This window comes from Porites lutea, chromosome 4, assembly GCF_958299795.1.
Source record: "Porites lutea chromosome 4, jaPorLute2.1, whole genome shotgun sequence".
Taxonomy (NCBI): Eukaryota; Metazoa; Cnidaria; class Anthozoa; order Scleractinia; family Poritidae; genus Porites; species Porites lutea.
The window spans coordinates 4,532,543-4,554,202 of record NC_133204.1 but is presented as its reverse complement, the minus strand read 5'-3'; the positions used below and the strand labels follow the sequence as shown (position 1 = coordinate 4,554,202).

Below are 21,660 nucleotides of genomic sequence, written 5' to 3'. Positions count from 1 at the left end.
GAAGCTAAGAGAAGGCACTGCTCGCAGGGTGGCACGTTTATCCCCTGCCCGATGCCATGGAGTACTTGAAACATCATGCAAACTCTTCACGTCTAACTTCAAGTTTAGGCTTCTGATTTCTGAGGATCAGCAAAGCATCGAAGAAGAAGTTTCAATTGTTTATCAATAAGTGTCTGTGAAGAAGTGTAAAGGCGCGATAGTGACTACTTATGGCAGAAATCTGATGAAGGAAATAGCTTGAAAATGTCTCGGGCAGCACGTAATTATCAAACAAGAATTTGCACCAGACAGCGACGCACAAAACAAAATTTATGTAGAGATGCTGAACGTACTGGCTTCCGAGCAGGAGGGACGGGCTAACTACGTTTACAAGCCTAATCGGCTTTGTTCAAAGGGCTACCCAGAAATGGGGAAATGGGTTTCCTGGTGGTAAACGCCCGATCGGCATTTGGTGTAAGATGAAATTGATAGTTCGGTGAATAAATGCATTTATTACTTTAATATAAACATAGATACATTACATAGTGTTGAATAAAAGGAACTTGAAATCCTAAGAACTATATAAACTCCTCTTTTATTACAATATTTGGAACATAAATCTGCATTGCATTGATTACAGTGAACTACTTAAAATGACTTTCTATTGGCGTGTAAGTACGATGTACGTCATCATGCAAGAAGTCAAACTCATCCCCAGGCAAAGTAAGATTAGAATAAAAAAGAAGAGCCAAAGAGACAAGCCATAGACGAAGTTTAAGGGAAATGGAGCCTGTGAGTCAGTTTAGACTAGATACACGTTTCATGTTCTTTTTACTCGCGGTATTTGAGTGGTAAAGCTTTTTTATAGCCTCAGCTCAGTGATATACACCGTTTTGTATCTATTTAATAAAACTGGTCAACGAATACAAGTCAGACACGACCCGAGAGGCCGTCAAATACCTTAGGAATTAAAAATTTATCAATCCTAAAAATGTACTTATTGAAAAAGCTACAAAGTACTCAACCCTTAAGCCGATGAATGGGGAAATCTGAACGCGATTTTCTATTCGCCGCGCAAGAATTTGTGACATTACTCTTTAAATTCCCTAAGGGGTCCGCTTCTCAGTATTGTTTGAGTTGTACTTACAGACCGAGATGCTGATATGTATTATCCTCTAAAGACTTGCTTTAAGAGAGTTCTAAAGCCTTGTTCCAATGTAACCCTCAATGTCCCTGTCATACTCTAAAATTCTAGGACGATAGGTACAATTATATGGAACCAAGCTAAGCCCTGTTAATATCAAGCTACATATGATAGTGATAATTAATGTTGTATAATTTCATCACGAACTACAACAAGAAGACTGAGTATTGCCCTGGGATCCCTCTTGTCCGAGGATAGGAGTGAGGCCTGATTCATTCAAATCATTTAACCTTGCGTTCTGGAAATCAAAACAACGAATACAAGTCAGACACGACCCGAGAGGCCGTCAAATACCTTAGTGTTCAGAGTATAACGTAATTAGGCTAAGGATAAATATATGACAATTGCCTTCAGTTAGGGAGACCCTTATTCACTGTAAAAGAGCTGACCATTTCTATCCCTCTAGAAAGTGGATAAAGAGGAAAACGTAGCACTGTTAAATGGCACTATTTATGAGAAGATCGAATTCTCCATCTCAATCTCCTTACTAGGGACTTCGTTCGTCAGTTCCTCCGCAGGAAGAAGACATAAAGCTTGGGAACGATGGCGGGTCCTCCTCTCTTCAAATAACTGTTAAACGGAGTTATAACAGTACGCGGAAGAGAAACTAAGAGATGAGGAGCCTTAGAACTTGATTGACTACGTTGAGACTACATTTTGTTTCAGGGTAGCTGTCAGGGTAAACGGTGTTCTGATAAAACACAGTGCAAGAATGTGTATCTTGAGAAATGATTCGGGGACAGAAATGCGAGAGTCAAATCTACGACCTTCTGGCCACTAGTCCAGAACTGAGCTCTTCCACAAGCTACATGAGGCTAGAACTCATGTACATACTGCATACTGGTAGAACGGGAAACACGAAATTGTACTCATGATGAACTAGCTTTTAGCTCAATATGCGTAACGTGTATTGACTGATCAGCTGACTGATTGATTGATTGAAGGCTCGATGCGTTTTTCACGCCAAAAACGACAGCATTGTCATAATAAAACAAATTTGAGTGACACAATAGCAAACTGGAAGAATCGAGCAGGAAAAACGACAAAGGACAATCTGAAAACTGAAACAGGTAACCCATCTCCCAGATTAAACAGCGGGCTGGTTAACTTGGCCGCCATAGAAATTCTTCATAGGATCCCAGAAAAGTAAGAATCTCCTGGGGAGATCTATACACTTGTATATCCAGAGTCTGTTTTTGTCACCTATGAACATGTCCGTGATTGTATTTATATTTTTATACTGAACTAACCCTCCTCTGGTGATATTCCTTGATCTGTCTTGCAACGGCCAAAAAAGCCTGTAAGAAAACAAGACAACAATCATGTTATCAAATCAAAGGTTTGCAAGAAAAACAAAACCAAAACCAAACTATCAAGATAGCGGTCTCATAAAGCACGTCTCAAACTAGGCTTGCCTACAAGTCGAGCTCAATGTTTTTCACGAACGCGAAGTGCGAGCGGTATATTTTTTATGTTTCTGCGGCAAAAGTGAGGGAGAGAGTGGGAGCTCGACCTTCGCGCTGGGGTCAACTACCGGAACTGGAAATGAGAAGCGAATGACTTTGAGAAAGTCTAGGCTCGAACGAAAAATGCATGTCACATGTGCCGATTCTACTAAAAATGACCGAGAATAATAGAGTTTCCTTATTAGCATTGAATTCGGCATGTGAAACATTTGGACGTTTGAACCCTTTTACCGGGCCTTAATAATTACATGTGAGCTTATCTCGAGAGCTTCAATACAGTGAAAGTGACTGTGAAAGTGACCGTGCCTACCGCATCCACTTTCCTGGAATTTTTATTTACTTTTGTTGTTAACGTACATCTAAGGTTTGAATTAATTTTTTTTTCAAGGGTAAATGAGCTATTTAACAGCATTGAAATTGAAATTGTAATTGTAAGTAACAACAGGACGGTGCCTTGCATGGGTCTAGGGACCTATTTGCACTTGCTCTTTTGCCGATCAGCAATTGTTTTTAATTATTCTTATAACCATAATTAATTACTCTTATTTCGTTAATTATATGTCTTCTTGTAAATTCTATCATGATTGCAATCTTGCCCAAATAAAGTGTCAAAAAAAAAGTACTTGATAAAACCACACAAAAAGAACGCCAAGGCTATGGTCGCTAATTTCTCAACCATTTAGAAAGGAACATTTGTATCATTGTAGAGTATTAAAGACAAAATGAGGAAAACAAACAAACAGACAAAAAAAATACTTCCAAAGCATTTTGGTGAACTACAAACTAGACAGTACAACACAGCCTATCAAATGGCAGGGGCACCCAACGTCAATTTTCGGAAAATATCTGTTCAGAAGACGATTTCAGACCTGGAATTTTCGGAACATTTGTTATAAAATTTCTTGCTTGTCTGCCACTCCTAGGATTCTCGAACATCTAAAAAATGGTATAATAGCCCATTTTTAACGGATTTTTACCCTAGAAGGGTCACCTAGAATTTTTCGGAAGCCTTTTTTCTGGCTGAAATTTTCGAAAAGGTAAGTTTTGATCCCTATAATTTTCGGATCACTAGACTTTCAGCTAGGAAATCCGAACAGATGAAAAATTTTTAGGAAATAAAAATATGCCTATATCTACCGTTTAAATACTAAAATACGTTTAACGATGCTACTTTAAGTGGTTTTGAACTATATTCTCGTTGGGTGCCCCTGAAATGGGGGAAAATAATTCTGAATGGCTGAAAACTCAAAGGAACTTGTATTGCGGAGACCTGCCTTTTTCCAAGTAATAAAAACTTCTTTTAATTCAGTGTTTTACCTCTGATACTCCTTCACCCGTTCGGGCACTTGTTTCAAAAAATTCCAAGTCAGCATTTTCACTAATCTGTACAGGCGGAAAGAAAAAGACTTCAAACTTGAACAAAATAAAAAAAAAATTAAGCTTATTATAAATGAGAGTGAAAACGGCGGTGGTACATCTTGAGGAATCATTGAAAATATAAGCTCAAGCTTAAGTTAAAACACTACAATCATTCTACCTCTAACATCACTAAAATATTAAACATGTAACGCCCAGTTTGAACTAGGAAAAATTTATCTCATATAGAGCTTACCTCGCGGCATAAGATCTTTAATTAACCTACAAGGGCAACGACCTTTCTGAGCGTGGCTATGAAATTTCCCGCGTAAAAGGCGCACTGTACCCGGTGCGAACCGCGGTAAACAAACTCCCTGCCGTTTCTTCTTGATTAACCCTGGAAACGTTATCAGCAATTAATATTTGAATTTCTGTTGCTCAGCAAATGGTGAGAAATGTTGCAGTTTGTCGAGTGAGTAGAAAATATAATCCAAGTGTTGGGCATTTTTCAAAACTTTTCAAAGAGTCTTCAAAGATTGACTAAACAAGTTGCGACTTTTTACATAAGTTTAAATGAACGGCCTTTTTCGTCAAAATTATCACTGTTCAACATTTCTTGAACAAGGACATTACCAACAAATGTGGCAGCGGAAGGGTATGTAATAAAAACATTAAAACAGTGACGTGGATTAACTTGTAAAATGTATGCCTCTTTGAAGAGCTTATGACTCCAACATTGTTCTTTAATTATGAAAAAGACCAGCCCCACCGATTTGCCTTTGTCAGTGTCTATGACTCTTTCATCATCACAATCTATTTTGTTGCCAACAAGGACTTTACAAACATCAGGCGATGCATTCTGAAAAGAAAAAAAAAAACAAAAAGAGCTGTATGACAATAAAAATTGCAAATTGATAAATGATTCAAGAATGAAATAAAAAGGTTTAAAATCATGACCATCCGTAAAACTTCAAACAGAATGGTGTCCAGAAGAATTGTCCTTATACTTCAATATACTCAGCTAAGATTTATAACTCAAATTAACAAGGAAAGTTATTGAAATGGAAGCTGTCTCCTCGAGAATCCTAGTGAAGAATTGGTTGAAATTCAGGCCAAATGGAACTTACAATACCTTTGTGAGCCTTTGGCTCAATGTTGTAAACACCCATGCAGGTCTGCTGCTCCTATTTTGTCTATTACATTAGCTTTTAAGTTATAATGTTTATTTATTATACACGTATTTAAAGGAGCTGGTTCAATGAATAAGACTTAGGATTTGCCTGTCTGAAATGGCATTCTTAAACTCATTAATAATTTATAAAGAAAATACAAAGAAAATCAATGTTAATGAGTGTTTGGAAAACAGATGATAAACTGCTCATTTTTGCATCCTTAATTTCTCCTTCTAAAATCAATTGGTTTGAGAAGTAAAATCAAGCATTCGACATGGTGTTCCATCACCAGATGAAACCCGAAGTTCGTCAAAAATACTCTGCTGTGAGTCGTATTTTCAACTCTGTTCTTGGTGTTTCATCTCGTGATAAATACTGCATCTCATGCTTGATATATTACATCTTGGCCTCTCCTTGATGGAATTCTAAGTCTTAAAAACTGCAGGTTTTTTGCATTTTCCTGTGAATTGCCTGGTCATATATACAGTGTATTTTATAAACTACAAAGGCTAATGACTGCTGCACTTACATCCTGAATATTTTGTAGCCACTGTGCTATGTGTTTAAATGAGTCCTCAGTAGTTACATCATACACTAATACAATACCCTGAAATATAATTATCAAAGTGTAATGAGTCTGAAATGAGGTTTGAAACAAATTTGGCATGGTTTGACCTGAAGGATGAAAAACATACATTTGGCAAGGTCAACGTGTGCAAACTCGCCCAGAAGTAGTGGTAATACAATTACTGCTGAGGTGTGGACCTGAAACTTATTCATGCGCCAAGTTTATTGTCGGTTTACCTTGGTGTCAAATGAATTCAAATATTAAAATTTACTTTGGTCAGGTGACCACCAAAATGGCAGTAAAAAGAATCAACCAATCTAGTTGAGGTTTTGCTTTGTTGCTTGCCTAGTGTTGCGGACACATACAAAATATGGACCCCCAGTCCATTAACCTCCTCGTGGACCAGGTCCATAGACTACCCTTGTGGACAACCCCTAATTTTTCGACACCTGGTAAGATTCATCTTCAAATACTCGTATTAGAGGTGGTCCACAGGGAAAGTCCATGGACTGGGTCCATGAAGGGGTCCATGGACTAGGTCCACAGGTGTGGTCCATGCTGGACCGAGGGTCCATGTTTTGTATACATCCTAGTGTTGCTAGGAAATAAAGTTCACTCAACCTAATTAACCAAGATCTCACTACCATGCTAATCAGATCTATGCTGTGCATAAATTTTGCCAAAGTTAAAAACCTCAAAAACCAAGCAGCTTCAACCCTCACTTTCCAAGAAACTCAACTTTTTATGTACAACCTATTGACTTATGCTCACATTAACAACCTTCAATGCAGTTCACTCTTACATTTACATATATAAGTAAATATCTCTATAAGTTATCCACCTTTTGAACAACTGAGGCCAGTTCTTTAACCAAGCAACAACAATAATTTTTATATTAAAAGAGTCAGAGTGATGATCATTAATAAAAGCAGTTAATGTGCGGCTGTGTGACTTTTTCAAAGAGCTACGCTTGTACAGTGTCTTAAATGCTTTCTTGCTGCTTACCATCAATTTGACTTTTTGGCCTTGTTTTCTTGATATAGTTAACTGAAAATTAAATACTGTATCTATTCAAATACAAATGCAATTTAATAAATTAGAAAAATATACCATTGCTCCTCTGAAATATGCACTTGTGAGGGTTCTAAATCTTTCCTGTCCTGCAGTATCCCTAACGTCAACAGGAACAGGAAAATCACTTTCTCAAATACATAATTTAATTGTTACATACTTAATATGAAAGTGATTAGTTTGTAATTGAGCCTATGAATCTGACTAACTGGTTCTAATTAATTTCTACAGGGCTGGCAAATGTAGTTTATTCTGTGTCTCAAAATATGGAAAACTATGTTCTGGCCTCTTTTTCCAACAACCAAAAGAGTTTCCATCTTAAACAAGTTGACCACTTATAATTTCCAGTTTCAGCATTTTGCTCCTATAAATGAGCATAAATATGATGAGGGCAAACTTAATGAAATAATTGACCCCTCCCCACCCCCCTTATGGCCTTGAGCGACAGAATAATGGAGCTATTGATGAAGCCTCTTATGGGTCTAGAGCTCCAGATGGCAGACCTTCAGCTGGGCTTGAAGATAAAATATACAGAGCAGTGGCATAAATGGCAATGTCAGACTCACAGCTTATGAAAGAGTTTGACCGGGCTGAACATCATGCATAAGCTGTCATGACCAACATTGAGGCTAAGGTGATCATCAACCTGGAAAAGGGCTTTAGGGTTCCAGCTCCACTATTTTCCGAAAAATTCAACACAACCAGACAGTCTACTATATTACACTCCAGGGCCTGCATAAAGCAGTCTATTAATCAAGATAATTTGACTGCAAATTTTCTGCAAACATTAATCTTTTCTTTGGAGGAAATTATTTTCTAGCTAGTGCTGTCTTTGTTTATTCTGCCTTTGTCTGACAAATTGACGAAGATCCATGCAAGGAATCTCTGGAACAAAGGTAGTGGCAGCAGAAAAACTGCAAAAATTAAAGTAACTTAACTTTCACTTTTACTTAATTACATATCACACACTCAGAAAAATACATGAGAACAACCAAAGCTGGGTACACAAAATTGGTGACAGGAGACTTGATTAAACTACATGTTTTAACATGTTTAATTAAGTTTAAGCTTGATTAAACTAACAAGTAATTATTATTAAATACTCAGCAACTAATTACGACTACTAAATTTACAAACACTCGATAACATATTCCTATAGACCATACAAACAAATACACCTAGAATAGTCCAACAAGGTATACAAAATTGGTGACATTAGAGATTAGATTAAACTATAAACTTAAGGGATATAAATTCTACAGCCCTTCAACCATTTATGCATAGGCTAATTCAAGTACTTTTTTTAAAGTTAATTGTTGTGAAGGCTATTGTGCACAGTTAACAGAATATCATTCCAAATAATAGAAGCTTGCAAAGTGATAACAAATTGATACTTATGACAAGGTTTTATGCAGATTAAAACTTGAACGAGTCATATAATCGTGATATTCAGAATTAAAATGTAGGATTGAGGAAACAGGAGTAGGTAAAAGGCTATTAAAATGTGAAAATACAAAACAGGCAGCATGGAATTTATGGATACAGTGGAGAGAAAAAAAGGGGCTTAGAGGGTCGGGGGCACCCAACGACGGTCTCCTCCTACACACATTGAAATCACTTTTTCGGCTATCCAGAGCACTTTAAGATCTCTAGAATTTATTCTAAGCGGTGCTATGAAATTTGTATCTGTTCAGTCATCCTAGGGCAACTTGAGCCTTTCAAAATTACAAGGGCTTCAGTATTATTTTCCTGAAAATTTTAGATGCAATTTAATTTATTATCAAAGTAAGAATTTTCCTGATTCCTCTCTCCATTGCATTTTTTAATCCAAAAATTTAAGGTTTCCTTTTTTCAACAAAAAATTGCCTTACCTGGGGAATGAATCATGAAAAATTAGACTTCAGAAAATCACAGAGGATTTATTAGATAAGCTTCAAAACTTGTAGATGAATAGAACGGTCATCTATCTATCTGGAATTTTTTAGCTGTCCTCAAAATTCTAGGCAACATTTGCTTCTCCGAACAGATGTTTTACGGAAAACAGTCATTGGGTGCCCCTTGAAGGTTGTGCGCAGATTAGAAAACGTAATTATTCGAATGGCTTTCTTTTAATAAGTACATATAGTGGTTCAAGGTAATAAGGAGCATATGTAAATGCCCATATTAAACTACAATAATTGATGTAAGATAAGAAAAGACAACTACATAAAGTTTTCAAAGTATCTAAAGGTAAGGTAAAGGTAGTAGGTTGCTTCTGGTCCAGTTCTACATTAATGTACTTGATCCAAAGGAAAAAAACTCTCAGGCTTCAATTACCATAGATTCCTTTTTGAGAACCAGACCCAGTGACGAAAATTGTAATCATGACAGCTAATTTAGAAATCCACATAACTTAAATAGCAATAAATTTTACCAGATTTGTAGACGCACTCTTTTGCCATCAAGGTCTACTATTTTACTCCTGCAGTCAATACCTTGATAGAGAAATAGAGAAATATGCGTAGATTTAAAGATTTTTTTTATTCCGCAAATTTTGAAACGGAAATGAATTAAAATATCTTGATGAAGCATTGCCGCTGAGCATTCGGATCGAGCTCATAATTATTTAATTAAAACTGTAAGTGTGAAACTTTCAATTACCCTTGACATATTAGGTATGTCTTCACTTTTGAAATATGGAACTATATTGGAACTAGCGCGTATTTAGATAGGTTAACTACGATCACAACATAAGTTCTATAAGCAAGCTGTGCACGTTTGAAACCTGGCAGACACTGCAGCTGATATGCGCTAAACTACGATGTATTGTTGGGCTAATGTATAAGTAAGGTTTGCTCAAATACTTGCAATAAATTATTGTTTTCCACTTATAGGTTGATCAACGATATATATAACCTCCAAAATTGAACTTATTTGAACGCATATTTCTTTCTTTACTTTCAGCTAAAAAACGTTTTATTTTGATTAATTAGCTTGCGTTTTTCATAAACAAGCTCAAGCTTATGAAGCTCATCATCAAATATGCAGGTTTCTTTGCAACTTTGCAAAACAACTAACTTACCTATAGTGGATATATACGAGTCAGAAAAAATATTTTCTATAAATCTGAAGATCAGGCAAGTTTTTCCCACACCACTGTCTCCAAGAATGAGGATCTTGTACGTTACTTCGTAGTCTTTCTCCCCCATCTCGAAGCTCTCGAAACATAAAAAAAGGAAGTGTTCTCATTTCACATTTCACCGGAAAAGCGCTATAGTCCAGACTGGCGCGGTTCTGTAATAAGGCCTGGCTGCTGTTACTTTGTAACGGGGCGCGCAGACGCAGTGAGGAGCCACGCCTGCTCAGTTGAACAGTTTCAAAGTCGGGAAGAAAGTCATTTAGCAGTGTTCTGGAATGGCCAAAACATATGATTTCCTCTTCAAACTATTACTTATAGGAGATTCAGGAGTTGGCAAGACCTGCGTACTGTTCCGATTTTCCGAAGATGCGTTCAATTCGACATTTATCTCTACCATAGGTTGGTGCATCGAAGAGAAACCGTTGAAGAATTCTTCGGGTGTACTGTGTTTTGCTTTGGAATTTAGAGGGTTCAGTGTGACTTCAGAATATTGAAGGAATTCTTTTGTGGTTTTCAGGCATTGATTTTAAGATAAGGACGATAGAGTTGGATGGGAAGAAGATAAAACTTCAAATATGGTGAGAGAAGAATCACAGTGCACATGATAGTTAAAAGCAAGCTACTTGTACTCAGTCATCTTCTCCGTTTTAGGTTTAGTGAGAGAGGCATTGCTCTTTTCCTTAACTAGGCTCCTACGCGTTTAAGTGTCTAATCGACCTTATAACTATAGCGTGTGTCTTATTACATGCTGTGGTGTGCATAAGCTGGTACTATAAATCCTTATTTATGCTTTGCGTGCTTGACCCAGCACTTTCCTGGTGATAAGATAACCTGAAAAAATATTCCCTTCCTTTTGCTATCTAAGAAGTACTATACACCACTGTTTGTAACATGAGGTGTAATTTTGATAAAATGCAATTTGAGTGCATAGGGTTTTTAAAAACTTCTTCAAAAATTTTTTTGTCTTTGAGGCAATTGATAATTAGAAGCTACAAGCTTTCCTAAATGTCAGTGGTGTACCCAAATTACATTGTAACATCACTAAATGCTTTTTTTATCTAATGAGTGATGACAGAGGGCAGTAGACCAGCATCAATAAGGCGGTAACAGTCAGGGCTTTCATTTTTATAAAAAGTAGCAGGAGGAAATTGAATTCTACCTGACTCAGTAATGTGCCGTGGAGCGGCGTCGTGTGGCAAAGGCGCAGGTGGGGGAGGGTACGGGAGAGGGTGTCCCCCTCCTGTTAGGGGGGGGGGTGTCCGGGAGGGCCTCCCCCAGAAAATTTTGAAAATTTGAACGTCCAATGATGTATTCTGGTGCATTTTCAGGGCTCAAAACGTGATTTTTAGCAGGTCAAAATCAACGTCATTATAACAAAGTGAAATTTTGGCTCAAAAGTACCCGACACGAACACGGCAAGTAGCCGGCACATGGCGTCGGGCGTCGGCAAGTTTTGAAAACCCTGAACAATACATTGCACTATCAATTAATTGCGATATTAATGCTGCGATCGCGTAGTGAACTATTGATAGTTTCATTAATTTTATTCTTCTAACATAATTTTTAACTTCTTTGGAAAATAAGGACACCCTTTTTTTACCCACCTTTGATACCTAAGGTCACAATAACGATAAACAAGAAATTAAAAACAATCTACGGTCCTACTGCACCTATATATAGTGAACCCTGTCTATAATGTTTTAGCCTCTTGATTCTTGAACCGCGTAGTACCTGTATTGACTGACCACCTCTTCTTAGTTATTTCTTAAAGTATAAGGCATTTTGTAAAAACAGATATTCCTGAAAACTGTCGCAATGCCATTGCTATAGTACCTCCTCTATCACAATACTATCGCAATATCCATGTGGCCTATTGCAATAGTTAAAATTTCTGCAATAGTCTCCTTAATCAAGTTGATCTTATTTAATTGCTACTTTTGTCATGTGTTTGGTTGTTAGGGACACAGCTGGCCAGGAAAGGTTTCGTACCATCACCACCGCTTACTACCGTGGGGCTATGGTAATTAAGATTGCTAGATTAATTTTGGAATACCTGGCTACTTATTAAATAATCCCTCAATGCCTTTTAGAACAAAGCATGTCATTACAGAAGTTGCCACTCATATTTTATGATTTAGAAATAAGTGGCTCAGTATTCTATATTCTTGTTGGGAGAGATAACAGTCATTTCAATACAAAGCTATTTTGATACAAGTTGAAATGACCAATTTTGCTGGAAGAGCCAAAAGTTGGTGTGCAGTCAAACCGCTGCCTTTCCTCTTCAGGATTTTTATGGGTTTTGACACGTGTTGCTCTGACTCTAGGGATTTCCATGATAAGAGACAGATACAGTAGAACCCCGGTAACTGGAACTCTGAAGGGAAACATTAAATATTTCGAGTTATTAAGGTAGATTTAGGTGAAATTGTGATCAAGGAAAAGGAAATTTAGTGTGAGTTAGCGGGGAATTCGAGTTATCCGAGTTTTGAGTTATTGAGGTTCTTCTGTGCTTAAAAGTATTGAAAGAAAACTGCATTACTTCCAATTGCCACCAAAATTTGCAGTTTTAACAGTTTCTCTCACTTCACACGCTTTGGTGAAGACAGCCACATGTTCTTTAAATACATGTACAATGACATACTTCTCAGGTCAGCCTCTATGTTCAAAACCTTGTTTATACAACTTACCCAAAGAGCAACCAAAGTTTGTTATTGTGAAAGTTTGGTAATTAGAGTACTAAATAAGCATGAGATACCTACAATGCACTTGAGCACCAGGGCCCAGATTTTTCAAAAGGTGGATAGCACTATCCTCCTGCAGTGAATAACTATTAGGAAAACTAATAATTACTTTACTCACAGGATAGAGATTTGGTTATCCACCTTTTGAACTACTAGGGCCAGGAGCAGGTTGCAGGAGATGTTCTTCAGATAAGATGGCTCTTAAGTGTTGTTGTGGATTACAGTTCTTGTAATCTTAAGATGCTTCATGCAACCTAGCTCAAGGCTATTAAACTGGTGGAGCATCATCTCCCTCCGGAAAGCTGATTTATTTTTATTTCTCTTTCAACTAATTTTATGTTCATTCTTTTCCCGCTTGCTTTTATTTTTGTCTCATTTTTGATAATAAGTTAAATAGCAGATACTTTCAGTGATCCATCTAGAAACCAACTGAAATGTGTCCTGGGACTTGAGGAATGTGAGTCCCTGGCTCATGTTTAAGAACCCTTTACCCTTGTTTAGTTAGAAGTCAAATATTGAGCTTTTACTTAATCTGTTAATCTCCCTCATAAACCAAAATTGTACTGAGAGGCAAAAAAAGACAAACACGTCGGTTTGTATTACAGTTAAAGTATATAAGCTTTGAAGTAATGTGATATTTACTAAAATGTTGTTTACCCATATTTTTGTTTCGTTGTAGGGCATCATGCTTGTATATGACATCACAAATGACAAGTCCTTTGAGAATATCAAAAACTGGATCAGAAATATTGAGGAGGTAAGTATGCGAAAATGCACAGTAATGGCTTTCCATTAAGTGGGTGAAACTCACAGTTATTGAACAGGTTACTAATGGCTTACTTACCCATTCAAACAGGGCTATAGATTGGCTGAACGGGTTATTAAGTTTTCCAAATGGTGAACACAAACAGGCAAATGGCTTACTCCCCTGTTTGAACAGGTCCATTGAGTGGCTGAACAGGTTATTAAGTATTCTAAACGGAACACAAATAGAAAATGGTTGGCATAAACCAGTTGGTTAATGGGTTTACCAGTGATTTCAAACTACTCATAAAAAACAAAAGTGCCATGTCATCATTCCAAACACATAGAAGACAAATCTGGTCTGATCCAGGTTGTGTTGGCAACTATTCTTATGAATAAACAAAACAAGGAAGCAGTTAAAACAGTGAAAATCGGGAAGACCAATAATAAGTTTGTTTGTTCGGGTGTCCTGATCTTTGTAGTGATTATTAGCCAGTACTCATTCAGCATTCCTTAAACACTTCAGGTGTTTAAGGTTTTCAGAATTTGACAGTAACACTCTGTCAGACAGATCGCAGAAAAAGAAATTGTTAATGACTTTTTATTGTACTACAACTAAACAAAAGAAGAGCATACATGTATTTTTTAGCAGAGAAAAAAAATCATGAATACACATTATTTTATAGATACTGTATAATTGAAATAAAGTGTAAAAAGTGAAAATGGGTTCACTTCCTTTGCCAAGCCAATTCATTGAATGAATGTAGCACATATTCTCTAAGTGTAAGAAAAGCAATCGGAAGTTGGAACTTGGTTAATTGCTATTCTTTAAGCTGTACCACCTTGAAAAGCTAACAACTGAGTGCAAATTCTTTACATTTCTCTTTTTTCTTTAGAAAAAAAAAAACAGAATAAAAAGTAAAAAAAAAAAATTCACATAAATTATTATTCGTGGAACTGTATATAACAAATTTGTACATTTATTTAGCATGCATCATCTGATGTTGAGAAAATGGTGTTGGGAAATAAGTGTGACATGGAGGATCGTAGATTAGTGTCTAAAGAAAGAGGAACACAGTTGGCTACAGAATATGGAATAAAATTCATGGAGACCAGTGCTAAAGCTAGCATTAACGTGGAGGAGGTATGGACTGTCTTGTAAAGGCTTTGATTTGATTTATTGGACTTGGAGACAGCAGTGCTACAGTCTTCTTGTATTGTTATCAACCATTCAGACACTCACAGTGCAATTTGGGGAGCTCAAGTCACTTACGACATGACTCCATAAAAAAGGGAACTTTGACTTTGACATGATCAAATGATACTCATTAGCTAAATCTTGGACAGAATAAAATTGAAAAGCATCCCCCACACACTGGAAATGAAAAAATGGAACTCTGAAATTGTATGAAGGCCAACTCAGTGTGTCATTTCTCATCCTTGATTTTAAGGAGCAAGGCCGGGTGTTAATTTTTTGTCAATTTTGCCAAATCGAACAACTACATTAGTACTAAATCGTAATGGTTGGTCAAAACATGCTCTGTTAGCTACACATCAAGGGTTTTATTTAGAACCAGCAGAAGGTTTTGCTTTATTTATTCCTTTTTAGATAATTATTAGTTATTAATCTTTCCATTAACCGTTACTAACTGTAGAATTTTCTTAATTTTATTACACAGGCCTTTTTCACACTTGCGAGAGATATAAAACTTAAAATGGACAAGAAACTTGTAAGTCTGTAGCAAGATGGCTTTGCGTGAATTTGTCTTAAGAACAACACATTCATTTGCCTTATTTTTCTTCTTCAGGAACAATCCAGTCCTCAAGCTACATCAACAATCCATGTTACACAACAACCTAAGCAATCCAGAGGGTTTTTCCGCTGTACAATATTGTAGAGTGTTTAAATTTCTAAAAGCAAGGATATTCCTTTATGAGGAATTGATTGCAACATATGTAGTGGCCAGGTGGCTTTCTCCTCTGTATGAGTCAAGTTTTGGGTTATAAGACTATCTTTTTTGGTTAAAAGATGGATGCTTATTAGAGTCACATTATTCTGGCTAGTGCATGATATCATCAGCAAGGATGTTCCTCAGAATGTTCATAAAAGTGGCCCTTAGGGACCCTTTTATATCATTGCTTTCCAGTCACAAGTCCATCCATACACATTGTAGCCTGCTCCAATTTCTGTATCCTCTAATCATAGATGATCAGAAAATCAGAAAATTGACACTTACAAAAGACTCTTCTCTTTGATAATATTTTTCTGTATTTCCCTTACCACCTTTACTTCTCATACATTTGAGATAATTTTGTTCATGTTTTACACATGCCCCACATTTTTCGGATGAGTTGATCATAGGTTAAAGCTATTAAAATAATGTGTTATTGTGGCTGAGTAACGTTGAAGTGGCCTAGATTAGTCCAAAGTAATTATAGTCTTCATTTTTTCATCAATTATTGGGTGGACCATGAGAATCAAGGCCTTTACTGATTCAATCAAATAAATTTTATACACTTTGGTGAAGATTGGGGAAATTAAAAAATGATAGAACACGGAGAAAATTTAACAAGTCCATCTTAACTTGACTCATTTACAGCAGAATCCTGCTCTCTCTTAATTTCAAAACACAGTTGGTCTCACATTGTAATGATTTGTCTAAGGGACTATTCACTGACACAGGAACATTTCCTCCTGTGTGACAACATTGAAATGTGGTTGCAGCACTGGATATCATAAATTGCAACTGGTTTGATTTAGGCTGAGACCAAGGTTAGTCATGGAGACATGGAAAAGTAAGGCCTTAAAAGTTCCTAATCCGATGTGAAATTTTCTCTTTGATTGACAAAGATAATAGTACAAGTATAATGCAAAATGGAAGGAGCATCTTAGAGTTTTAATTTGTCTTTTTGCTAAAGCAAAAGTGGATATGTAAGAGAAGCATAATTGTTTGGTACACATACAGTGTAGGGGGTTTGTCCCAGTGATTTTTTTCTGCAACACATTGCCCGTTGTCTATCAAACTCAAGGTAATGTGAGGAAATTGAGGTACACAGCACGCGAGTTTGAGATAGCAGAGTTTCTTGGAAACCTTATGATAGTTAATTCTACTTGTATCAAAAAAAGTTCAGTTTGGTGTAGCACCCATGGAATGCCATTGCTGTGGATTGTAAGAAGCCTCTCTTGCAGACATTTTTTGGCTTAGTCCATCAATGAGAAAATTAATTTTTAGTTTCATGATGAGCCCAAACAACCTCATTCCTACATTTAAGGTCCTCTCCTACCTGTCCCAGTGGGTAGGAGAGGGCCGTGGGAATGAGCTCTTGGAGCCCAAAATCTGTTTGCACAGTGAGGGGGCTAGATTTTGAGTGTTAAAATTATTATAATATTGTGGGATTTCAAACCCACCTGAGAGAGATTGTACAGTAGTCATACATGTAGAAGGGTAGGATTTATTCAGTAGACTAGTTTATGGGAAGGAACTGTACTTGTATGATTTGGGAATTTTATCTTCTGTGTGTCAGACCAGTCCCAGAGGTCTAGTGATCTTGTCTTTTAGGTATTGTAGTGAAAACATGGCTTTTGTTTGGCTCTTTTTGTTAAGAACTGAGTAGACCTTAGTCTTCTTCGCAGCCATTCTCTGTGTCGTTATGCAATTTGTGCGTAGGAGAGTTGTGTAGGAACGCAAAAATAGCTGCAAAGGAGACTAAGTGGACCTATCCAGGATTAAGGATCGTTTTACTTTGTATAAAAGCATACAGTACCCTTTAGCATTTGAAGTAACCTTAAATAAAGATTTTTATAGTTAATTTTACTTGGTGAGCAGTTCATTTATTTATGTTAATCAAAACAAACAAAATAGAACATGTTTCATTCTCTTGTTATAGCTATTTGAACTTTCTCCTTTTGCTTATGTTTAAAACTTCAAAACTTCCTTGTGTTCTTTCCTGTTATTGATACTTAAGTTACCAGGCGTTTCACTACAAAGCCATTCTGCTCCACTCTGGTTTTATTTATTCACTACATTGGATATGTGTGATAATATACCAGGCGAGAAGTTCAACTTGCTTAACATGCAAACATTTTGATACTTAGAAGAAGCTGCAATGTAGTGTAGTTTGGGAATGTATTTTCCGAGAGTAACACAGGGTACTCAGAAAAAAAAAATCTGAGTTCTCCCACTTGGGAGAGCTTCTGGGTGAAATAACTGAATCAAATCTCGTGTGTCACATCAATCTCATTTGCTCACCAGGCTTAGTTTTGCCATGACAATTATATCAAGCAACCATTTGTAGCAAAAACACTGTGCAGTGGAAGGGCTTTGTAGCAAATTGACTAGACACCTGGCTTCACTGATTCTGCTCACCAAGTACTTTCCCTTCTTTGGGGGCTATTTCATTAAGTGCCTCACTGCTATAGAGAAACAATTACCTTTTTTCTTTTTATTTGGAAAACAAATTATTATTATTATTACCTTACGAATTTTCTTATATAATAAATTATCTTACCATTCTGATAAATGTCTCAAGCCAGGGTTATTTGTAGCGAAATGTGGTTTCCCTGTTAGAAGAAGTCTGTATCTACACAGAAGGCTTCTCTCTAACTGGCTTGTATTTCTCAAAAAAAAAACCAGAAGTCCCTTATGACAAAAATATTTTATGCACAGAATATTATAAGAACACCCTTAATTTTTTGTTGTAGTCTTGTTTATAGAATGCCAATTCCAAGATCTGTTTTCATTGAACTCTGGTTAACTTTGAATAATTTATTTTATTGTCCAAGGTGAGAGTTTTTGTTGTTTGATGTTCAAGACAAAATAAGGAGAGATTCTGTTGTATTTCATTAATCAACTCGAAAAAAATTATTCTGGCCGTTATACCACTACATGAGAAATTTCTGCAATTTGATTGGCTTAGAGCAGTGGTATTTCAGCTTAATTTGAAATACCTACATGTGAAAATTACAAACCTTTTGTGGGTAGTAGTATAAACAAATAATAGCATGATTTGTGCATGATATTTGGCATAAATACCACTTGTGATATTTCAAAATTGTCTCAAATTTCACTCGCCGATAACAATTTCGAAATATCACTCATGGTATTTATGCCAAATATCACTGCAAATCATGCTGTTACCTATACAAATTACACGTTTTTGAGAAATGCATAGTAAAGGTGACGCGAGTATGTTTTCTCACGGCTTGCTTCGCTCTCTACTGAAAATGGAGAGCTTGCTCGGCAGGCTAAGAAATACATTTACTTGAATCATGGAAATAAACTATATAAAGCTGATTGTTTCTTAAAGAAGTGAAGTTTGTGTACATTGTTTGTTTTCCTGAAGCAAAACGGAGTGCTCGTCAAGCTGGTGAAAAAGGAAAAATGGTCCCCTCTATTGACTTCAAGCGTTTTTCTAGCCTGTACACAGCCGTTGGTTTATTTTTCTTTCCGTTCTGTTCGAAAATATCGGCGAGCGCGGAGCGCGAGAAAGAACTACCCTTTGCGCTGGCGGTCACTAAATCCCCCTCGGTTTTTCATTTTTTATCACGCGCGCTTGACAGACTGATGAAGAGGAAATAGAGGGTCTGTGAACAGGCAAGCGTTTTTCTGAGGGGAGGGGCGGCCGTACACAAGCTACTTCTAGCGCCCACTAAGGTTATGCATACATCGAATGCAGGAGCGTGGTAAAGGGAAGAACTAGAAAGGAATGCAAAGCGCAGAAGGCGTTCATTTATTTTGTGGAGATTAGACACATTTTTCTAGATTTTAGCCTCGTTTTGCAGGTGCAGCTGAGGGTGGTTTTGATTTATAGAGTAAAGGTTCACACCTGCACAGCTGTAACTTGAACCCAGCGAATTTGTCCGGCTTTTGGCGTTTTCCTACTGTAAGAAAGTGTAAGGACCACAGATTGCCTTGTTTCAGATTGCAAGATATCAGGCCATTTCCGAGTTCCAAAAACTCTCAATTTTAAAACGAAGCTATGCATTGGCTATGCATCTATTGCATGAATCTTTGCACTTAGCCTCTCTTTGAAACAGAGGCTTAGGGCGCCTCGGAAGGTCTGACGAATCACGTGGGAACTCACAAAATCGGACGTGAAAATGAAAATACCCGGCCGGCAAGTGTGTGGGAGTGAAGAAAGGAAATGAAGTACTCGTACACAGGTCCACAGCTATGAATGCTCGGGTGTTTGAAACAATAAAGGCAAGAAGCCCTGTCATGTACGCACACTTTTTAATCTTATTTTTAAATAATCATCAGAACTGAATACTCATTTGCAAAAATTCAAAGTACCTCGCGCACTTACCCGCGCGTAGATGGATGCGGATAACATTTATCCGCCCTGTGGGCAACCATTCGCAAAGCCATCCGTCAATCATTATTCCGCCCTTCTTGAGGGGGGCACATGTGGCTCAGCGGTCACATGATCACTGTTATGGTAAAGAAGATCCAAGATGGCTGCATGTAGGACCTGTCGAACGGGGAGGAATCAGTCGCCTTGTACGCGATATTCCTTCCGAAGGTTGGTAGAATCACTTTCTAATTGAGGATTATTACATAGGTTACTCTTTTAGTTGTTTTCTTCGTCAAAGTAAGAGCATTCGATTCTCACAAAAAGAGCGACAATATAAGACTTAATATAAGCTTATTTTTCCATCTTTCGGCAACAACAAAATTACCGACGTTCACTGGAAATACATGTCGGCGAAGAGCTTTTTCTTGGCTAATCTTTTGTCAGTTTGCCATCGTCTAGAAATTCAGCTATTCTGGTGAGAGTTTTCTCAAACAATTCCTTCTTAATAGAGTTAATCTTGATGGGACAAGTTTGCTTAATATTAATAATTGCTGAAAAAGTGCTTTGTGCCACACGGCGTTTTGACAATGTCTGCACTAACTGGTATGTGTCTGGAACGTTTTGTCTTTGGCCATTGTTTTCTGAAAAGATTATAAGATTACAAAGTCAACTGGCATCGTTGACAATATGATTTTAAAGCTTCTTGTTTCATTTGAGCGCTTTCAAATAGTGAGGTTAGAGAACATGTATCTTTAGCTTGTGTCGGAGCGGTGACATGTTGTTAACTCCTTCAAGGACACAATTATTATTACCTATTTTAATTACACTCTCCAAACTTTTAATCTCTAATTATTTGTCTTTTCTTGTGTTTACTTGCAGATCAATTGTTGCCTTAAGGTCAAAAATTGTGTTTATATTTATTGCAACAAAAAGACTATATTCACTTCTGTGACAACGTTAAAAAAAATCACTTCTATTAATACTCATCAAATCTTTTGTTTTTCTTTAACCAGGAAGTTCCGGAACCTAATAAAAACAAGATGATGATTTTATATACTTCATCCCTGAGATGCAAACTCATCTGTAGTGGCCTTCCTTGCCTCAAATTCTGTGAAATTCGTTGTTCATACCCAAGCTTGACTGCAAAGGCTTTTTTTAGTTAGTTGTCTTCTGGTAAGCCAATATTTAATATCTTTCACTACCTTTCGATGTCTATTATAATATGATTAAAGCGGGGTCAGAGTGAAAGAAGGCTTTGTTTCATACATAGCTGAAGGTAGTGGGGCAACTTTTCTTTTCTCTTCACAGGGCTAAAAAACTTGAATTTGAGCAAGCAGCTCTTACATTTTTCTTGCCCAGGGCCACTTCTTCCTCGTCGTATTTAACCCTTTGAATGCCAACCCAAACACACCTTAGCAACCGGCAACCATATTGGATTTTTTCACAAAAATGTATTTTTGGCAATGTAAGAACTTTATAACTTTGTTTAGTTGTATATCTTGCCTTAAACTAGTAAATACAGTAAAAATGTAAGTGATCTGGCAAGGTACTCACAACTATCATGTCAGCTACTTTAATATTACGTCACAACACAACATAACTGTTGATAACTTCCTTAAAAAACATTCAGGTCAGCACTTAACATTATTTCTTCTCAGACCCTTTCAAACAACCACAGACAAAAACGCTGAGCAACCGAAACGTCCTTAGTAGCAGAAACATACCTTTGAGGACATATATGATATATATACGTCCCTGTCATTCAAAGGGTTAATGATTAGGTTAGAAGATGACATGCTTAGGCCCTTGCCCTTTGGGCATGTGAATTTTAAAAGTAACATGCCCAGCAAGAAAATCTACTTGTCCCTGATGACTGGACAGGACTTATTTTCAGCCCTGTCTACATGCTTATTTGAGGGAGGGTGCTTTTTGAAGAAAAAAAAGTGC

General features: G+C 37.0%; 3 protein-coding genes across 3 annotated transcripts in view; 2 read left to right on the top strand and 1 right to left on the bottom strand.

Moving 5' to 3' along the window:
* Positions 1-484: 484 nt before the first annotated feature.
* Positions 485-10,040, bottom strand: LOC140935339 (ras-related protein Rab-8B-like). The gene is made up of 8 exons (XM_073384891.1): positions 9,878-10,040; positions 9,230-9,290; positions 6,856-6,916; positions 5,707-5,784; positions 4,775-4,864; positions 3,967-4,032; positions 2,434-2,481; positions 485-1,421 (listed from the first exon to the last, which is right to left on the bottom strand). The coding sequence occupies exons 1-8, from the start codon at positions 10,002-10,004 to the stop codon at positions 1,323-1,325; spliced, it is 630 nt and encodes a 209-aa protein (XP_073240992.1). The 5' UTR covers positions 10,005-10,040; the 3' UTR covers positions 485-1,322.
* Positions 10,041-10,142: 102 nt separating this feature from the next.
* LOC140935341 (ras-related protein Rab-8A-like) lies at positions 10,143-18,728 on the top strand. The gene is made up of 7 exons (XM_073384893.1): positions 10,143-10,333; positions 10,452-10,512; positions 11,894-11,954; positions 13,355-13,432; positions 14,408-14,563; positions 15,099-15,149; positions 15,228-18,728. Exons 1-7 carry the CDS (start codon positions 10,210-10,212, stop codon positions 15,315-15,317), a joined length of 621 nt encoding a protein of 206 aa, XP_073240994.1. The 5' UTR covers positions 10,143-10,209; the 3' UTR covers positions 15,318-18,728.
* Positions 18,729-19,815: 1,087 nt separating this feature from the next.
* LOC140935310 (cold shock domain-containing protein E1-like) overlaps positions 19,816-21,660 on the top strand; it is a 28,288-nt gene continuing 26,443 nt past the window's right edge. The window contains exons 1-2 of the mRNA XM_073384861.1: positions 19,816-19,941; positions 20,727-20,886. The gene's annotated coding sequence lies outside the window, so the exon portion shown is untranslated. The remainder of the gene's footprint in view (positions 19,942-20,726; positions 20,887-21,660) is intronic.

Excerpts from the sequence above, each read along its gene's own strand:
- LOC140935339 (XM_073384891.1), bottom strand. The coding sequence starts at position 10,004 with ATGGGGGAGAAAGACTACGAAGTAACGTACAAGATCCTCATTCTTGGA. Across the intron at positions 9,291-9,877 it reads CTCGTATATATCCACTATAG|GTATTGACTGCAGGAGTAAA; the intron begins GTAAGTTAGTTG and ends TTCTCTATCAAG. Across the intron at positions 4,865-5,706 it reads GGCTACAAAATATTCAGGAT|AATGCATCGCCTGATGTTTG; the intron begins GTAAGTGCAGCA and ends TTTTCTTTTCAG.
- LOC140935341 (XM_073384893.1), top strand. The coding sequence starts at position 10,210 with ATGGCCAAAACATATGATTTCCTCTTCAAACTATTACTTATAGGAGAT. Across the intron at positions 11,955-13,354 it reads CTTACTACCGTGGGGCTATG|GGCATCATGCTTGTATATGA; the intron begins GTAATTAAGATT and ends GTTTCGTTGTAG. Across the intron at positions 15,150-15,227 it reads TTAAAATGGACAAGAAACTT|GAACAATCCAGTCCTCAAGC; the intron begins GTAAGTCTGTAG and ends TTTCTTCTTCAG.